Source organism: Salvelinus namaycush, chromosome 24, assembly GCF_016432855.1.
Source record: "Salvelinus namaycush isolate Seneca chromosome 24, SaNama_1.0, whole genome shotgun sequence".
NCBI lineage: Eukaryota > Metazoa > Chordata > Actinopteri > Salmoniformes > Salmonidae > Salvelinus > Salvelinus namaycush.
The window spans coordinates 25,605,995-25,625,905 of record NC_052330.1 but is presented as its reverse complement, the minus strand read 5'-3'; the positions used below and the strand labels follow the sequence as shown (position 1 = coordinate 25,625,905).

Here is a 19,911-nt window from a genome sequence, read left to right as displayed (position 1 = left end):
TGTCTCTGATTTGGAGCCATATTTAGGTAGCCTGTTTTGTCATTGTGGGTTGTGGGTGATTGTTCCTGTGTTTGTGTTGTCACCATACGGGACTGTTTCGTCTTCGTTCGTTTGTTGGTTTATTGTTTTTGTTCTTTGTTCAAGTATCCTTATTAAAATGGATACTTACCACGCTGCACCTTGGTCCTCCTCTCTTTCTCCTAACGATGGACGTTACAGAGCGAGAACAATATTTTGTGGTTAACAAAGTTTTCATTTTGTTGTTATAATAAGATTGGTAGCAAGATTAGGAAATCATTGTGGAAATCTGTTGCAGCTCAAGTCGACTTTAAAACCCACAGTGCAATGTTCTTTCTATTGGCTGGTTGGCTAGCTAGCTAGCAAATGTACCTACATACAATAATACCAAAGTCAATATCAGCATGTGAAGTAGCTAGTTAGTTGTAAAATCACCAAAACACACTGCACTATCAATTTAGGAGTCTACAATCTCACCATGTTCAACCTGCAGATCGATGTGTTTTGCGGTGGAGTCTGACATTCGCAACGGCACCTTGCAATGCAACCTGGATTGAAGAGGCAGACAAATAGGAGAAATGTGGTAGACCCTCTGTTAAATTACACATTTCTCGAGGTAGGAATATCGCAAAAATATGATCAATGGCTCATTCGAGAGAAGACAACCTCCCGCGTTATGACATCGGCCAGTATTAAAATATGACATGTATGATAGACGTTAGTGTAGAGAGTGTAGTGAGAGCGGCTTTATCGCAATGCTACATCATACTGGTCAATTTTCTGCATGCTTGAATGGCAATACCTCAGATACACATGCAAACATGAAATGACCCAGGGAATTGATAGAACATCGCTCTGAGTTTAACAAAAACAATATAGCATTCAAAATGGGTGAATCTTTCCTTTAAGGATAAGGGAGCCTATCGTTACAGGGCTAAAGCTTTCCTCACCTGTACACTCCTCTCTACCTCTAGTACAGGTAGTAAATTCCAGCATGACACTGTCATGATGGTGATCAATGTTATCTGGCTAGGGTTAAAATTAGGTTTTGTCTAGGATTAGGCTCGGAGTAAGGGTTAGGGCTAGTGTTAGGCTTATACTCTACCTCTCCACCAGGCAACAAGTTCCAGCATCGGACCATCACCATGGTGATCAGTTTGATCTGGCTGTACTCTGGGCTGTGGGCTGTATTCCCTCTCCTGGGCTGGGGCGGCTACGGACCGGAGCCCTTCGGAGTGGCCTGCTCCGTGGACTGGGCAAGCTACCAAGACTCCCTGAACCACTCTACCTTCATCATGTCTCTGTCTATCTTCTGTACCTTCATCCCCTGCCTCGTCATCCTCTTCTCCTATTCCGGCATAGCCTGGAAACTCCACAAGGCATACCAGTCCATCCAGAATGGAAACTTCAACTACGGACACATTGAGAGGAAAGTCACTCTGGTGAGTATGCAAGGTTTATCTGTTGACTGTTTATTAACCATTTACCGATGTTTCTTTAGAGCTGGAATCAGCATTTGTTTTTGTTTTGTTGATAAAATGGAGGAGAGGAGCGTTCGGCAGCGTGGTAATAAAAATGTGCAAAACTTTAAGTAAAATAAAACAAAATACAATTGTATTGGTCACATGCGCCGAAAGCTTACCTATGAGCCCATTCCCAACAATGTAGAGTTAAAAATTAAAAAAACATTTGCTAAATAAATAAGGAAATAGTAACACAATAAAATAATAATAATGAGGCTATATACAAGGATTACCGGTACCAAGTCAATGTGCAGTGGTACGAGGTAGTTGAGGTATTGAGGTAATACAGTATGTACAGGTAGGTATGGGTAAAAGAGACTAGGCAATCAGGATATATAATAAACAGAGTAGCAGCAGCATATGGGAAGAGTGTGAAAGTTTGTATTTGGGGGAGTGTGTGTGTGTGTGTGTGTGTCGGCGTAGTACAGTGCATTCGGAAAGTACTTAAACCTCAACTTTTTCTTCATTAATGTTAAGTTACAGCCTTATTCCAAAATTGATTAAATCAAAAAAATCCTCAGCAATCTACACACAATACCACATAATGACAAAGTGAAAACAGGTTTTCACACCCGGACAAAAGGAACATCTATGTGAGAATGCTTTTCATTGACTACAGCTCAGCGTTCAACACCATAGTGCCCTCAAAGCTCATCACTAAGCTAAGGACCCTGGGACTAAACACCTCCCTCTGCAATTAGATCTTGGACTTCCTGACGGGCCACCCCCAGGTGGTAAGGGTAGGTAACAACACATCCAACACACTGATCCTCAACACGGGGGCCTCTCAGGGGTGCGTGCTCAGTACCCTCCTGTTCTCCCTGTTCACTCATGACTGCACGGCCAGGCACGACTCCAACACCATCATTAAGTTTGCTGATAGCACAACAGTGGTAGGCCTGATCACCGACAACGACGAGACAGCCTATAGGGAGGAGGTCAGAGACCTGACCGTGTGATGCCAGGACAACAACCTCTCCCTCAATGCGATCAAAACAAAGGAGATGATTGTGGACTACAGGAAAAGGAGGACCAAGCACACCCCCATTCTCATCGACGGGGCTGTAGTGGAGCAGGTTGAGAGCTTCAAGTTCCTTGGCGTCCACATCACCAACAACCTAACATAGTCCAAGCACACCAAGACAGTCGTGAAGAAGGCACGACAAAACCTATTCCCTCTCAGGAGACTGAAAAAATTTGGCATGTGTCCTCAGATCCTCAAAAGGTTTTACAGCTGCACCATCGAGAGCATTCTGACGAGTTGCATCACCGCCTGGTATGGCACTACAGAGGGTAGTGCGTACGGCCCAGTACATCACTGGGGCCAAGTTTCCTGCCATCCAGGATCTCTATACCAGGCGGTGTCAGAGGAAGGCCCTAAAAATGGTTAAAGACTCCAGCCACCCTTGTCATAGACTGTTCTCTCTGGTGCTGCACGGCAAGCGGTACCGGAGCCCCAAGTATCGGTCCAAGAGGCTTCTGAACAGCTTCTACCCCCAAACCATAAGACTCCTGAAAATCTAATCAAATTACTATTTGCATCTAACCGAGACTATTTGCATTGACCCCCCCCCCCCCCGCCCCCTATTATACGCTGCTGCTACGCTCTGTTATTATCTATGCATAGTCACTTTAATAAAACTCTACCTACATGTACATATTACCTCAATTACCTCGACTAAACGGTGCCCCCACACATTGACTCTGTACCAGTACCCCTGTATATAGCCTCGCTATAGTTATTTTACTGCTGCTCTTTAATTATTTGTTATTTTTATTTCTTACTTTTTAATGTATTTTCTTAAAACTGCATTGTTGGTTAAGGGCTTGTAAGTAAGCATTTCACTGTAAGGTCTACACCTGTTGTATTCGGCACATGTGACAATTTGATTTGATTTGAAATCAAGATTGAACTCTTTGGCCTGAATGCCAAGCGTCACGTCTAGAGGAAACCTGGCACCATCCCTATGGTGACGCATGGTGGTGGGAGCATCATGCTGCGGGAATGTTTTTCAGCGGCAGGACTGGGAGACTAGTCAGAATCGAGGGAAAGATGAAGGAGCAAAGTACAGAGAGAGCCTTGATGAAAACCTGCTCCAGAGTGCTCAGTACCTCAGACTGGGGCGAAAGTTCACCTTCCAACAGGACAATGACCCTAAGCTCACAGCCAAGCCAATGCAGGAGTGGCTTTGGGACAAGTCTCTTAAGGTCCTTGAGTGGCCCAGCCAGAGTCCAGACTTGAACCCAAATCAAATCAAATCACATTTTATTGGTCACATACACATGGTTAGCAGATGCTAATGCGAGTGTTGCAAAATGCTTGTGCTTCTAGTTCCGACAGTGCAGCAGTATCTAACAAGTAATCTAACAATTCCCCAACAACTACCTAATACACACAAATCTAAAGGGGTGAATGAGAATATGTACATAGATGGTGCAATAGATGGTATAAAATACAGTATATACAGTATATGTGATGAGTAATTTAAAATATGTAAACATGATTAAAGAGGCATTATTTAAAGTGGCATTGTTTAAAGTGACTGGTGATCCATTTATTAAAGTGGCCAGTGATTGGGTCTCAATGTAGGCAGCAGCCTCTCCGAGTTAGTGATTGCTGTTTAGCAGTCTGATGGCCTTGAGATAGAAGTTGTTTTTCAGTCTATCAATCCCAGCTTTAATGCATCTGTACTGACCTCGCCTTCTGAATGGTAGCGGTGTGAACAGGCAGTGGCTCAGGTGGTTGATGTCCTTGATGATCTTTTTGGCCTTGCTGTGACATCGGGTGCTGTACGTGTCATGGAGGGCAGGTAGCTTGCCCCCGGTGATGCGTTGTGCAGACCGCACCACCCTCTGGAGAGCATAGCGGTTGAGGGCGGTGCAGTTGCCGTACCAGGCTGTGATACAGCCCGACAGGATGCTCTCGATTGTGCATCTGTAAAAGTTTGTCAGAGTTTTGGGTGACAAGCCAAATTTCTACAGCCTCATGAGGTTGAAGAGGCGCTGTTGCGCCTTCTTCACCACACTGTCTGTGTGGGTGGACCATTTCAGTTTGTCTGTGATGTGTACGCCGAGGAACTTAAAACTTTCCACCTTCTCCACTGCTGTCCCTTCAATGTGTATAGGGGGGTGCTCCCTCGGCTGTTTCCTGATATCCACAATCATCTCCTTTGTTTTGTTGACGTTGAGTGAGGTTGTTTTCCTGACACCACACTCCGAGTGCCCTCACCTCCTCCCTGTTGGCTGTCTCGTCATGGTTGGTAATCAAGCCCACTACCAATGCCAGATACCAAGCACGTTAAGGGGTTAGCCCTTGTGGCTAGGGCCACACTTCTATTTGTCTTGGTTTTAGGACCATCGATTACCAGAGTTTTCTACTACCGGCGTCTCTCATTTCACGAAGTGAATAGCGGGCTCGTCCTGCTATCATTACTATCATGCCTCCGAAAAAAGACAAGGATCACATCTCTGCTGGGCAGGTACGTGAACTCTTGGAGAAGCAGAACGTTTTATAAAAGGAAATGATACTTCAGCAGGAAAAGCTTCATACAAATGATCACGGAGGCTACCAACAAACGGCTGGACCACCTGACTAAAGATGTACAAGACATTAAAACAAGCCTTCAGTTCACACAGAAGGATGTGGATGTATTGAAGACCACACAGGATACACTTCCCAGAAACTGTTCCTCAATGCTGAATGAAATCACCACAGTCAGGGAGGGCCTCCAGAACATGTCTGGGAAGGCTGATTACCTGGATGGACAATCGAGGAGAAATAATCTTGTAATAAATGGTATCCAGGAGAGCCAAAGTGAGACATGGGCTGATTCAGAGGACAAAGTTCGACAGCTGTTTTCTGAGGAGCTGCAATTGGATCAACAGGTTGATCTGGAACACGCTCACCAGTCTGGGAAACCAGGGGGCACTGGTGGTGCCAATGGCGGTGCCAATGGAACCAGACTCAGGCCAATTGTAGTGAAATTCCTCAGGTTCAAGGATAAGCTTGCAGTCCTTGAAAAAGCCAATCGCCTTAAAGGGTCCTTCATCAATGAGGATTTCTCATATCAGCTATGAAGGCTGCAAGAGAACAAGGTGACATAGCATATTTGAGGTATGACAAACTAATTGTTCACCCTCCCTCCCAAGGAGTTAGGAGGAGCGACAGACACAAGTAATTCCAGCCCCCCCCCCCCCACACACACACACTGACTGAGTTTCTCTCTCAGATTCCATCTGCTGATTCATGTTTGGACATATAAATACTGTAAATCTACCAAAGAAAGGTCTGTTAATTGCTCACTTGAATATATGCAGTTTAAGGAACAAAATTCATGAAATATGCTGTCTAGTGCAGTCAAACAATATTCATGTATTGGCAATATGAGAGACTCACTTGGACTCTTCTTTTGAGGATGCTGAGATCTCTATACATGGAGACAATATGTAAAGGAGGGACAGAAATAGAAATGTGGGTGGAGTTGCAGTTTACATCCAGAGTCATATTCCAGCAAAACAACGTAAGGACTTAATGTTGAATGGATTAGAGGCTAATGTTGAATGGATTTGCTGCTATAGGCCACCTAGTGCTGATGTGAAATATCTTGATGGAATTTGAGAAATGTTGGATAAGGTATCTGATGAAAATAGGGAAATATATTTGTTGGGAGATATGAATATTGATTTTTGGAACATAAACTGCCCAACGAGAAAGAAACTTATTTATGTTGTCAATGTATGTAACCTGACCCAAGTTATGACATCACCAACCAGAACGTTCACTAGTAGGTCCGGTATCACATCATCAACTTGTATCGATCACATTTTTACTGACATGGCTGAACATTGTTCTAAAGCTGTATCAGTGGCACTAGGTTGCAGTGATCATACCTTGGTTTTACTCACAAGGAAAACTAAAATACCAAAGGCTGCCCCTAAGGTAATCTATCGAAGGTCCTACAGAGGTTTCAATCAGGACTCATTCGTGGATGAGATTAAGAATGTGCAATGGTTAGAAGTGTGTAGTAAGGATGATCCTGAAATGTCACTAAATTTGTTTATGAAATGATTTATGAGTATAGCTGATAAGCACGCCCCTTTAAGAAAATGCACTGTGAGGTCAAACGGTGCACCATGGATTTATGATGAGCTGAGAAATGTAATGATTCAATGTTATGATGCCAAAAAAGTAGCAGATAAATCTGGCACTCTGTTTGGTAAGCAAAATTATTGTAAATTAAGAAATCTTGAGACCAAGCTAAACAAAGAATAGAAGAAGGGATTCCATCAGCACAAAATTGATGAAGTAAAGGGTGATGGGAAAAAGCTGTGGAGAACGTTGAACATTATTATGGGTAGGAATTCAAACATGTTCGCCTTTTTTGTTGAATCAGAGGGTATTTTTATTACAAAACCACAATACATCACAAACTACTTTAATGAATACTTTACAGGCAAAGTGGACAAGTTGAGGAATGCTATGATTCCAACTGATGGCTCCATGTCATATACCCTTATAAAAGATTGTATCATGAAGGAAATGCAAAGCATGTTTGAATTTCACCAAGTAGAAAGGGAAGAGGTAGAAAGGATGTTGTTGTCTCTTTTGGATGACAAGTCACCTGGTACAGATCATCTTGACGCCAAATTGCTTACAGTTAATGCTAACCAAATATCTACCCCAATCTCTCATAGTTTTAGTAAGTGCTTGATGTATGGGGTGTGCCCAGAAGTCTGGAAAGAGTCAAAGGTTATTCCACTACCTAACGATAAAATCTGCTTTCACTGGTCCTTATAGTCGTCCTATAAACTTGCTGACTGTGTTAAGTAAATTATTGGACATTTTTTGTCTGTACAAATCGTGGATTATTTCTCATGTAATGGTCTGATAACGGGTGTCCAGCATGCATACAAAGAAGAGCATTCTACGAGTACGGCCTTAGCACAAATGACAGATGATTGGTTAAAGAGTATGGACGACAGGAAGTTAGATAGTGTAGCTAGATTTCAATGCTGCTTGTGATGCATTTGATCATGAACTCTTACTAGGTAAACTTAAATGTTATGGTTTTAAATCTGCAGCTCTATCCTGGATGGAAAGCTATCTATCCAGGAGAAGGCAAAAAGTGTTCTTTAATGGTAGCTTTTCAAACAGTAAAGATATACACTGTGGTGTTCCTCGAGGAAGTTGCCTAGGCCCACGTCTCTATTCTATCTTTATTAATGATTTACCTTCAGTAATGAACAAAGCAAGAGTGGTCATGCATGCTGATGACTCTACAAAGTATAGCGCAGCATCAGAATGTACTGAGCAGTAAACTAAGAATGGTGTCTGAGTGGGATGAAATGAACAAATTGGTGTTGAACATTTCTAAAACTAAATGTATTATATTTGGTTCAAGATATATGATTGCTGATGATCCCCAATTTAATTTGTCGATGAATAGAAGGCATGTAGAGCAAGTGAAAAAAACAAACCTACTAGGTGTCATGTTGGACGCAGCTTTATCCTGGTCAGAACACATAGATAATATTGTTATTATGGGTAAGGGAATTGCTGTTACAAGAAAATGTTCAGAGTTTGTAACATCTAGCACACTGAATCAGGTGATTCAATCCCTGGTCCTATCACACTTAGAGTACTGTCCAGTTATATGGTCATCTGCAGCAAAGAAAGATAGAAAAAAGCTCCAAATGACTCAAAACAGGGCTGCCAGATTAGCTTTTCATTGCTCTATCTGTATGAATATCACCCAAATGCATCAAAATCTCTCATGGCTTCACGTTAAAAGAAATTACTATCCAGTCTTCTGATTTTCTTTAGGAATGTTATATTTTTCAAAACAACAGTATTTTTCAGTCCAGTTAGTACATGCTAGCAACACGCATAACCACCAAACCAGACAGGCAAATTCAGGGCAGCTAAGACAACCCAAGCCAAGGACAAATCGCCTTAAATCTACTCTATACTCTATAGAGCCATAGCTGAATGGATTCTTTACAAATCCATATTTCTCAGGCAAAAAGTAAATCTACCTAAATCCATAAAAGAACATCTAATGCGATAGACCATATGACTGGACAGGAAATAGAAAGTATCAACTGAATATTAAATGTGTTTCCTGCCAGGTATTTTAATTATCTGTATTGTCTACTTGTTGAATGTTTGTGAAGTCTTGTTCGTGGTTGTTTTTAATGTCTTGTTAATTGGTGTAGGACCCCAGGAAGATTAGCTAGCATTACAGTGTTAGCTAATGGGGATCCTAATAAAAATTACAAAATTACAAATTACTACTGTTGTGTCGTCTGCAAACTTGATGATTGAGTTGGAGGCATGCATGGCCATGCAGTCGTGGGTGAACAGGGAGTACAGGAGGGGGCTGAGCACACACCCTGGTGGGGCCCCAGTGTTGAGGGTCACTGAAGTGGAGATGTTGTTTTCTACCTTCATCACCTGGGGGCGGCCCGTCAGAAAGTCCAGGACCCAATTGCACAGGGCGGGGTTGAGACCCAGGGCCTCCAGCTTAATGATGAGCTTGGAGGGTACTATGGTGTTGAATGCTGAGCTGTAGTTAATGAACAGCATTCTTATATAGGTATTCCTTTTGTCCAGATGGGATAGGGCAGTGTGTAGTGTGATGACGATTGTGTCGTCTGTGGACCTGTTGGGTTGGTATACAAAGTGTGTCTAGAGTGGCCGGTAAGGTGGAGGTGATATGATCCTTGACTAGTCTCTCAAAGCACTTCATGATGACAGAAGTGAGTGCTACGGTGCGGTAGTCATTTAGTTCAGTTATCTTTGCCTTCTTGGGTACAGGAACAATGGTAGGCATCTTGAAGCATGTGGGGACAACAGACTGGGATAGGGAGTGATTGAATATGTCCGTAAACACACCAGCCAGCTGGTCTGCGTATGATCTGAGGACAAGGCTAGGGATGCCGTCTGGGCCAGCAGTCTTGCGAGGGTTAACACGTCATTATGTTTTACTCACGTCAGCCACGGAGAAGGTGGGGGGGGGGGGCGCAGTCCTTGTTAGCGGGCCTCAATGGTGGCATTGTATTATCCTCAAAGCGGACAGAGAAGGTGTTTAGTTTGTCTGGAAGCGTGACGTTGGTGTCCGTGACGTGGCTGTTTTTCTTTTTTTAGTCCGTGATTTCCTGTAGACCCTGCCACATACGTCTCTTGTCTGAGCCGTTGAATTGCGACTCCACCTTGTCCCTGTACAGGCAATTTGCTTGTTTGATTGCCTTGCGGAGGCAATAACTACACTCTTTATATTCAGCCATATTCCCAGACCTCTCTCGCGAATGCCGCCATCCATCCACGGTTTCTGGTTAGGGTAGGTTTTAATAGTCACAGTGGGTACAATATCTCCAATGCACTTCTTTATAAACTCACTCAATGAGTCAGCGTATAAGTCAATGTTGTTCTATGAGGCTGACCAGAAACATATTCCAGTCTGTGTGATCAAAACAATCTTGAAACTTGGCCTCCGATTGGTCAGACCAGCATCCTGTTTGAGTTTCTGCCTATAAGACGTAGGAGCATGATAGCATCGTGGTCGGATTTGCCGAAGGGAGGGCGGGGGAGGGCTTTGTATGCATCTCGAAAGTTAGAGTAGCAGTGATCGAGTGTATTACCCTTGCTCGTAGTACAATCAATACGCTGATAGAATTTAGGGAGCCTTGTTCTCAAATTTGTTTTGTTAAAATCCCCAGCTACAATAAATGCAGCATCAGGATATATGGTTTCCAGTTTACATAGAGTCCAGTGAAGTTCCTTGAGGGCCGTCTTGGTGTCTGCTTGAGGGGAAATGTACACAGCTGTGACTATAACTGACGAAAATTATCTTGGTAGGTAAAATGGTCGGCATTTGATTGTATTGAATTCTAGGTCGGGTGAGCAGAAGGACTTGAGTTACTGTATGTTGTTATGATTACACCATGAGTTGTTAATCATGAAGCATTCACCCCCGCCCTTCCTTTTCCCAGAGAGGTGTTTATCTCTGTCGGAGCGATGCATGGTGAATCCCGGTGGTTGAACCGATTCTGACAACATATCCCGAGAGAGCCATGTTTCCGTGACATGTTACAATCTCTGATGTATCTCTGGAAGTCAACCCTTGCTCGAATTTTGTCTACCTTGTTGTCAAGAGACTGGACATTGGCGAGTAGTATACTCGGGAGCAGTGGGCAATGTGCACGTCTACGGAGCCTGACCAGGAGGCCGCTGCGGCGCCGTTGTTTTGGGTCGGCTACTGGGATTAGATCCATTGTCCTGGGTGGTGGTCCGAACAGAGGATCCACTTCTGGAAAGTCATATTCCTGGTCATAATGTTGATAAGTTGACATTGCTCTTTTATCCAATAGTTCTTCCCGGCTGTATGTAATAAGACTTAAGATTTCCTGGGGTAACAATGTAAGAAATAATACATTAAATAAACTAAATGCTGCATAGTTTCCTAAGAACTCGAAGCGAGGCGACCATTTATGTCGGCGCAATCTTCATAAGTCTTATGGCTCGGGGATAGAAGCTGTTCAGGAGCTTTTTGGTCCCAGAATTGGGACCAATTTGATGGCTGTAGTCTTTAACAATTTTTATGGCCTATTATTATTATGGTGTTGTTGTTACATCTGCTCCTGCCACGCCCTCTACTGCTCATCCTGTGCCTCCTTGACCTGCCGCCACTCCCCCAGTACTCTCTCCCTCTCTCTCTCTCTCTCTGTGATTGTGTGAGTGGAGACAGGTGTGCTGGAGTCAGAGCAGATCCCCACCAGCTGCAACCTGTTCCATAATCAAGACCTCTACAAATACTCAACCCTGCCACTTCCACGCTGCCAGATCGTAATCTCTGCTCTGTCAGTCTACGCTTCTAGCCATTTGTTACTGTCAGATCCTGTTGTGCATGTTTTCCTTGCCTGACGCTGGTTTCCTCTCCGCTACAGTTCCATCCGCTCTGACTCTAGTCTCCAGTTCCACATCTCGTCATCCAGCTACTCTGTCCTGGATTCCCCACTCTACTACTCCCTTGGATTCTCCTCGGGACCTGCTTACCCTGTCCCAGCCCCTCTCGCTCCAGCCTCAGCCTCCTCACCTGGTTTCCTGCAACCCACCTGAGCTTTCCCCTGGCCTGCACTCCATCTCCCCCCTGTGTTTCAATAAATACCTTGGTTACTTCATCCCAGTTTCCACATCTGAGTCTGCTCTTGGGTTCCCCTGTTCCACTCCACATAACAGTTCTATCGCACATGCAGTGATGTCCAAACAGGCTGACCATCATATCTACAAGAACAGATTGCACTGTTCAGTGAAGATAATGGCCTTGTTATTGTAAAACTGCATCCCTCCTTACATTTTTTTTCTAATTTAGCAGACACTCTTACCCAGAGGAACTTACAGTAGTGAGTGCATACATTTTCATACTGTGGGAATCATTCCCCCGTGGGAATCGTACCCACAACCCTGACGTTGCAAGCTCCATGCTCTACCAACTGAGCCACACAGGACCACTTCTGTTGCTCCGAGATGTAATTACCAAGCTACATGTGATTTGAGATGGGAATTGTTTCTGTCACCAATGCAAACAATGGCTTATCTATAGGAAGTGTTTGTTTATGATACATTGAACCTGTGACATCTGTAGATAGTTTATATTCAGGTCCATAGCTCACACAGTGCTACACAAGCCTCCAAGACAAATACTGTTGTGCAGAGCTGCTTACAGTGTATAGAATAGTTTACTATTCTTATGGACATCAATGCTAGTTGTCACATTCTTTTGGACATTTACATCCTCTTAAAACAAGGTTACTGTTGAAAAAAAACATTTTAAAAAACATACAATTTCACATTTAGACTTTTTGTCCCAAAAAAATCCCCTTTATAATAAAGCATTCCATGCATCTATATTCACATTTGCGTAGTGGTATACAGTTGAGCAGAGGCTTTTTTAGGATTTACACACATGGGGAAATGTTTTTAGCAAGGCCTGCAAAAAAATAAAAGTGCCTTTTATAAACACATTTCATGCCCTTCTACGTCATTGACATGATAGCTGATATTTTCTAATACCACACAAATTACCGAAGTAAGGGGATAATCTGACAGTGACAAACTGAAAGCAATAAAAACGACCTGGTCTTGAATACAAACAGTAGCCCAGGCCATTAAAGCGACGCACAGGTTGTACAATATTAGGAGAAATATATATACTGCATATTATAGGCTACAGTAGGCTACTAAAACTTTCCAGTGGCAATGATTCACCCAATGATGAAGATCACTGATGATGGCTGGTGCGCTCGTGCCAATAGCTTATCTCAAGATAAGACACTTGCTGTCTGCTCAGAATCGCTCAAAAGTTGTTGAGAAAAAATTGTTAGCTTCTACAGACAGATTAGTCTTCTCTTTTCAGCAGTAGGCATTTGCTATCCAAACTACATTTTTCTAGTGGTTGTATTTAGAAATTAGCGGTTACCATACCCTTCTATTGATTATATGTCTATGGCCATAACGCAACAAGCTGTTCTATATTTGGCATTCCTGCTGCCCAAATTGATTTTTCCTTGTTTGTTTGTTACGAGGAATGAGTTCTTCAATTCTGGTTAGATATCAAAACAAGTCTAATAAATTGTCATCGTTTTGGAAGATAATAACCAGGTTATGTTTTACACGTATTACACGTATTCCTCTTCGGGTCTTTTAGACATTGGGCTCAAGCAAAGCTCATAAGTGACAGTGACTAAAGTGTGGAAGACGTTTATAGATATTTAAGAAACGCTTTAGTCCCTGTCAAATCCGGCTTCCTCAGGCTTAAGATGTTTGACAAGGCTGTAAACATAGTCTATGTAGATTAATGTCTTTTCTCTCCTTCCCCTCTCCTTCCCCTCTCTTCTCCTCCTCCTCACCTCCTCCTCTCCTTTCCTCCTCTCCTCCCCCTCTCCTCCTCCTCTTCTCTCCTCTCATCCTCTCCTCCTCCTCTCATCCTCTCCTGTCATCCTCTCCTCTCCTCTCCTCTCCTCTCCTCTCCTCTCCTCTCCTCTCCTCTCCTCTCCTCTCCTCTTCCTCTTCCTCTTCCTCTTCCTCTCCTCTCATCCTCTCATCCTCTCATCCTCTCCTCTCATCCTCTACTCTCATCCTCTCCTCTCCTCTCATCCTCTCCTCTCCTCTCATCCTCTCCTCTCCTCTCATCCTCTCCTCTCATCCTCTCCTCTCATCCTCTCCTCTCCTTCCCCTCTCCTTCCCCTCTCCTCTCCTTTCCTCCTCTCCTCCTCCTCTCCTCCCTCCCTCTCTCTCCTCTCCTCTCCTCCCCCCCCTCTCCTCTCATCCTCTCCTCCTCTCCTCTCCTCTCATCCTCTCCTCCCCCTCTCCTCTCCTCTCCTTTCCTCCTCTCCTCTCCTCTCCTCTCCTCTCCTCTCCTCTCCTCTCCTCTCCTCTCCTCTCCTCTCCTCTCCTCTCCTCTCCTCTCCTCTCCTCTCCTCCCCAGATGGCGGTGTTGATCAGCTCAGGGTTCATCGTGGCTTGGTCTCCGTACGTGGTGCTCAGCTTTTGGTATATGTTCCAGGGGAAGGCCAGTCTGGCCCCGCTGGTCTCCCTGCTGCCCTGCCTGTTCGCTAAGGGCTCCACGGCCTACAACCCTTTTATCTACTACATCTTCAGACGCTCCTTTAGACGCCAGCTCCGCCAGCTCCGGGGGCTGATCTGTTGCTCTGCCCAGCCAGACACACCTTCGCGTGGGGAGACGGGAGAGGAGGGCAGACAGACTTTGAGGTCTGACCTACGACAGAGTCTCCCGGAAGAGAAGAGTGGAGCTCCTCTGGTAGGGGAGTTGGGAACTACGGCGCTGGAGATACAGTCTGAGAATGAGTTGACAAGCTCCTGTTAATACTGTGTGTGTGTGCGTGTGTGCGTGTGTGCGTCTGTTACAGGGTTACAAATGGATGTGGTGTGAGTTATTCAGCTGTGTTTCTTCACTGTCATTCTATATTGCACACACTACTAGATCAAACCCTGGTCCTCACCACATCGCTAGCAAAGGTAACACTTTACTTTAAGCCAACAGACATAATACATTATGATGCAGTCATAAAGAATTGTAAAACGTATCATAAGCATGTCCTGGCTAAATACCAGCTGCAGAGACTGTTGGATGAATGCTGCCTAGGCACATCACATATTATACTGTATTTATCATAATAAGGCATTATAAGGGCTCATAGTTTATAAAAAGTTGTAAAGCATTGTGTTTGTCAAAGTTTGTCAGTAAAGTTCACTTTATTGTTAAATGTTGTTGTGAGGTACTGTAGCATTGAACTTAACCTTCACAACGGTCACTATGGCCATACATCTGGTCCCTTTCTTTGTGTTTTCAGAGTTGTTGTTGGATATTGTAGCATTGTAGCTATTAGGTGGTCATTTTGACCATCCCCATGCCTACAATGTTCCGTGTGTCTGTCCCCACTCAGGAACCATCAGGAGAGTAGAGCACCCTATTCCCTACATCATCCACCATCTTTTATTCAGAGCCCTATGTAGCTAACATTACTCCTGCACGGCTCTGGTTGTAAACTATTTAAGGATTAGAGGGAATAGTGTGTCATTTTGGAGGCTGCTGGAAACTTCAGGAAGTGATTTCTATTCCCAGGTGTTTCACATTCTGACCTTGTTTGTGTGAATGCTAATGACTGTAACAGTGATGCTACTGTGAGAAAATTAAACAGCTTTAGAAAATGTGAAATTAGTGAAAGTCCTCTGTAGTTTTTTATCTGTCTCTATTTTGCTTTCTGTCTCGCTGTTTCTCTCCCTCTCTTTCCCTCTCTTCCTTCCCACCGCTGTTCGGAAAAGGCTCTTTGAACTACATCACTTTCTGTTCAAAATGTAAAAAAACACTTAATAGTTAGTTAATAACACCGTGAAAATAAAGCAACCACATAAACCTCCCAGCCAATGAGGCGCTACACTCCATGTAGGCAGGTAGACACACACACACTACAACATACTACAACATGTGTAGGATGGTTATTTTCTCCATCTGGGAAGAGATAATGAAAGTAAAGGGGTTGCTGATCCCCCGACATAGAAATCAATACCTGCAGGTTGATTCACAGCTATAAGTCCCCCCATTAGTCTGTCTTTGATGTAATCTGTCTGATGTAAGTTCTTCACCATCACCAAAACCACTGGGCAGTGTGATTATTGTGAGATTTGGGAAAGGGGCCAATCACCTGCATTGATAAGGTTTCACAACCAATAGGTTGTTTAAGGTCAGTGGTCTTAGGAGAACGGTCAGTTGATTACAGTTTGATAGACTTATAAGCTGTAGACCAGTAACATTACCCTGTCTGTTTGTTGAATGCAGAGGTTGGTATACAGATTAATACTGGAACACTACAACAACCTTCTTGCTCAGGCTTGATATTCAATTATGCTTATTATTAGACTGTAATTAGGTATAGATTCATTCCACATTTCCTGCAATTTTCGGTGCTGTACTGTGGCTGGCCCTGTGCTCCAATGACAAATCGATTTCTTATGGACAATAATGTAATAATGTTCTATACAAGGATAATCTGATTCTCTTAAAGACAACTAACATATGGTGCCTATGGCAAAGTAATGAAATCCTAACAGTATTTGCAAAAGTCTCTGTTACTCTTTCATAGTTTGCAGGAACATTGTCTAACCACATTTTGTGGTATTACTTTATTTGGCTTGCTATCATCCATGTAGATCTGAGTCTGGGTTCACTCACACGTTGTGGGGAAGTATACTGCCCATGACATGAAGCCCAAACTTCACATCTCTCTGATGTCTCCGCCTCTGATGGATCACCGAAGGTAACACTAAAGTGGTCAAACTTATTTCCATGTTTTTATTCTGGTTTTTATTGTGGTCCTAGAGCTGGAGGAGCACTTTACTGCTATCTCAGAATGACAGAGATTCAATTTAACGTGCATGATGCCAAAACTTCTCAACCTCCTGGTAACTCTGTATCAGATTTGATCTGATCATACTGTAGAAAAACTGCAATGAGTGAAGCATAAGGGCACAAGGTGAGACCCAGATGCAGACACGGGAGGCAGATGGTTTGAGTTTTGATATTTATTCAACAATACAAAAGTGGTTGGCAAGAAAATGGTCAAGGACAGGTAAAAGGTCAAAACCAGTTCCAGGAGGTACGGAGTGGCAGGCAGGCTCGAGGTCAGGGCAGGAAGAATGGTCAGGCAGGCGGGTACGGAGTCCAGAAAACAGGCAAGGGTCAAAAACCAGGAGAACTAGCAAAAGACAATAGAAGCAGGAGTACGGGAAAAACACTGGTTGACTTGAAAAACATACAAGACGAACTGGCACAGAGACAGAAAACACAGGGATATATACACCAGGGATAATAAGCGACACCTGGAGGGAGTGGAGACAATCACAAGACAGGTGAAACAGATCAGGGTGTGACATGATGACACAGTAGTAGTCAAACGTATTTCCATTGTCAAAGGAAAAGCACTTTCCTCCTATCTCACAATTAAATAAAGGCTACAGAGATTCAATATATCATGCATTATAAAGTCTAGATCAGGGGTATTAAACCGGGGGTCTGCGGAGATACTGCAGGGGTTCCGTAAAAAAAGTTTTTTTTAAATGTATTTTTATTAATTTTTTTCACCTTTATTTAACCAGGTAGGCTAGTTGAGAACAAGTTCTCATTTACAACTGCGACCTGGCCAAGATAAAGCATAGCAGTGTGAACAGACAACAACACAGAGTTACACATGGAGTAAACAATAAACAAGTCAATATCACAGTAGGGGAAAAAAATTTGTCTATATACATTGTGTGCAAAAGGCATGAGGAGGTAGGCAATAAATAGGCCATAGGAGCGAATAATTACAATTTAGCAGATTAACACTGGAGTGATAAATCATCAGATGATCATGTGCAAGTAGAGATACTGGTGTGCAAAAGAGCAGAAAAGTAAATAAATAAAAACAGTAAGGGGATGAGGTAGGTAAATTGGGTGGGCTGTTTACAGATGGACTATGTACAGCTGCAGCGATCGGTTAGCTGCTCAGATAGCAGATGATTAAAGTTGGTGAGGGAAATAAAAGTCTCCAACTTCAGCGATTTTTGCAATTCGTTCCAGTCACAGGCAGCAGAGAACTGGAAGGAAAGGCGGCCAAATGAGGGGTTGGCTTTTGGGATGACCAGTGAGATATACCTGCTGGAGCGCGTGCTACGGGTGGGTGTTGTTATCGTGACCAGTGAACTGAGATAAGGTGGAGCTTTACCTAGCATGGACTTATAGATGAATTTTGTGGATTTCCCCCCCCAATGTTTGTCCCCCCATTAGCTAGCAACAACAGAAAGCACATTTTGAATTGCATACCTAGAAAAGAGAAGAATATCTTATTTCTAATGATGTCAACTTTATTTATTAACTGCTAATATTGAGCAAATTACCCTCATTGGAGCCAATTACACTCACTGGAGTATCTGGTTAAGCTTTCTTGACTTGAACATTATGGCTAACCTTTGTTTAACCAGTAAACAGCTGCTCTTACCTAAAATGTGTTTGGAGGTACCTCTCTAGCTAGTAGACTATGTTAGAGTCTACATTTCCTCTTCCATTTATAATGTGGGGAGGTCAAAATAATGAAAAACTATCTACCAAATCTATTCATTTTAAAATGTTGACTACTTCTCCTTGCCATTATCATTCACTTGATGATAAGACAAGACATATACATGTTTTGCAAACAAATGATGGGGTCCCTGGGTCACTGGTTTGCCTGGGAGGGGTCCCTGGTCTAGATACAAATCTTATGAAACATTAACTGAAATAAAATAGAAATCAAATTAAATATGGACGGAAAAGCGATGTTCGAGCTAGTTCAAGTAGTAGCTTTAATTGGAGCTACCTCAAAAGGTCTCTCATTATTACAACAAATTGTCTTTCAGAAACACGCTGCACAAGACAAGCAATTTTCCAAAAAAAACTGATTCCCTTCTATTTCATGGAAATTCCGAACCGGTGACATATTAATCGATGAGAACCTCAATGGGTTTGATAGAAACTCAATGAGAAAGAAGTGACCCTTGACCCAGAAACATTACACCCTCTCTATAGATCCAACTCATTGGGGCTCCCGAGTGGCGCAGCAGTCTAAGGCATCTCTGGCGTCACTGCAGTCTCTGGTTTGAATCCAGGCTGCATCACATCTGGCTGTGATTGGGAGTCCTATAGGGCGGTGCACAATTGGCCTGGGTAGGCCGTCATAGTAAATAAGAATTTGTTCTTAACTGACTTGCCTAGTTAAATAAAGGTTAAACAAATACCAAAAATTGTGGGAGCCTTTTTTTTCTTCCATTCATAAACTACATGTGAAATCATTGATTGGAGTTTGAAAAGGAAGGAGCCTCCTAGAACACAGTAAGTAAGACCAGAGTGAGATTTGCATAGTCAACACTTTAAATAGACCTCTGTCATGACGCTAGCCCTTTCAGTGAATTGGCTAGCAAAGATGTGAACAACCCCCTCTCCTGTTAGGAGGGGAAGGAGGGGGCAGTTTGGAGAGAGGGGGCAGTTTTAAAGAGACTCTCCCTGGCCATGCAGTATGGAGAGAGTTTCACAGTAGAACAAATAAACTTCTACTACATCACAGAATTTGAGAACTGAACAATATCCATATTTTGGAGAATGTGTAAACGGTCGGTGGAGAAGCCAGCTACGACCCGGTCTGTTTTGTTTCATGTTTGTGACCTCATGAAAGACAATACAGCCACATTACCCTAACTCTGTTTATACAGGCATCTAATTATTGTTTAAAATGAATGAGTAAAGATGAAACTATTTGCGAAATGATGTAGTATGATAACTTTTAAAATGAGAAAATCGTCTTCCCTTTAAAGTTTAACTAAGTCAGGAGCCACTCCCAAGTGAATAGGCATTGGTTGGAAATTATGAACCAACCCCTTTTCTAAATTTTTATAAAAGCCCCATGACCCAAAGTAACCTAAGTTCCAAATAACGGGAGGACTTGTCCCAGAGTGAGATGAACCTCTCAGACCATGTGATCACACGACGACCTGGAAGATTCCACAAAGGACAGGACAAAACAGAGCCTCACATAACCAGCTTCACATAAATACATCGCATTGCTTTTCCCGAACGAGTGATCGTTAGTGACATATGTATTTATGTGAGAATAGCTTCCCTGGTCGGATAAAAGACCAATGTTCCTTAGCCTTCCTTCCTTAGCCTTCCTTCCTGGGTCCGTGCAGATAACCAACAATTTACGACGTTCAGATGAGACTGATGTGAGGTAAATAATAATTAATTAATAGAAGACTAATTGATCAGATATTAAAATATGTGAA

The 19,911-nt window shown here is 43.1% G+C and overlaps 1 protein-coding gene across 1 annotated transcript in view; it reads left to right on the top strand.

Annotated features, from left to right (window-relative positions):
- Positions 1-14,425, top strand: part of opn8a (opsin 8, group member a) — a 78,294-nt gene extending 63,869 nt beyond the window's left edge. Inside the window, exons 3-4 of the mRNA XM_038962658.1 lie at positions 1,135-1,460; positions 14,027-14,425. Coding sequence (XP_038818586.1) covers positions 1,135-1,460; positions 14,027-14,425 — 725 coding nt within the window. The remainder of the gene's footprint in view (positions 1-1,134; positions 1,461-14,026) is intronic.
- The last annotated feature ends 5,486 nt before the right edge of the window (positions 14,426-19,911 follow it).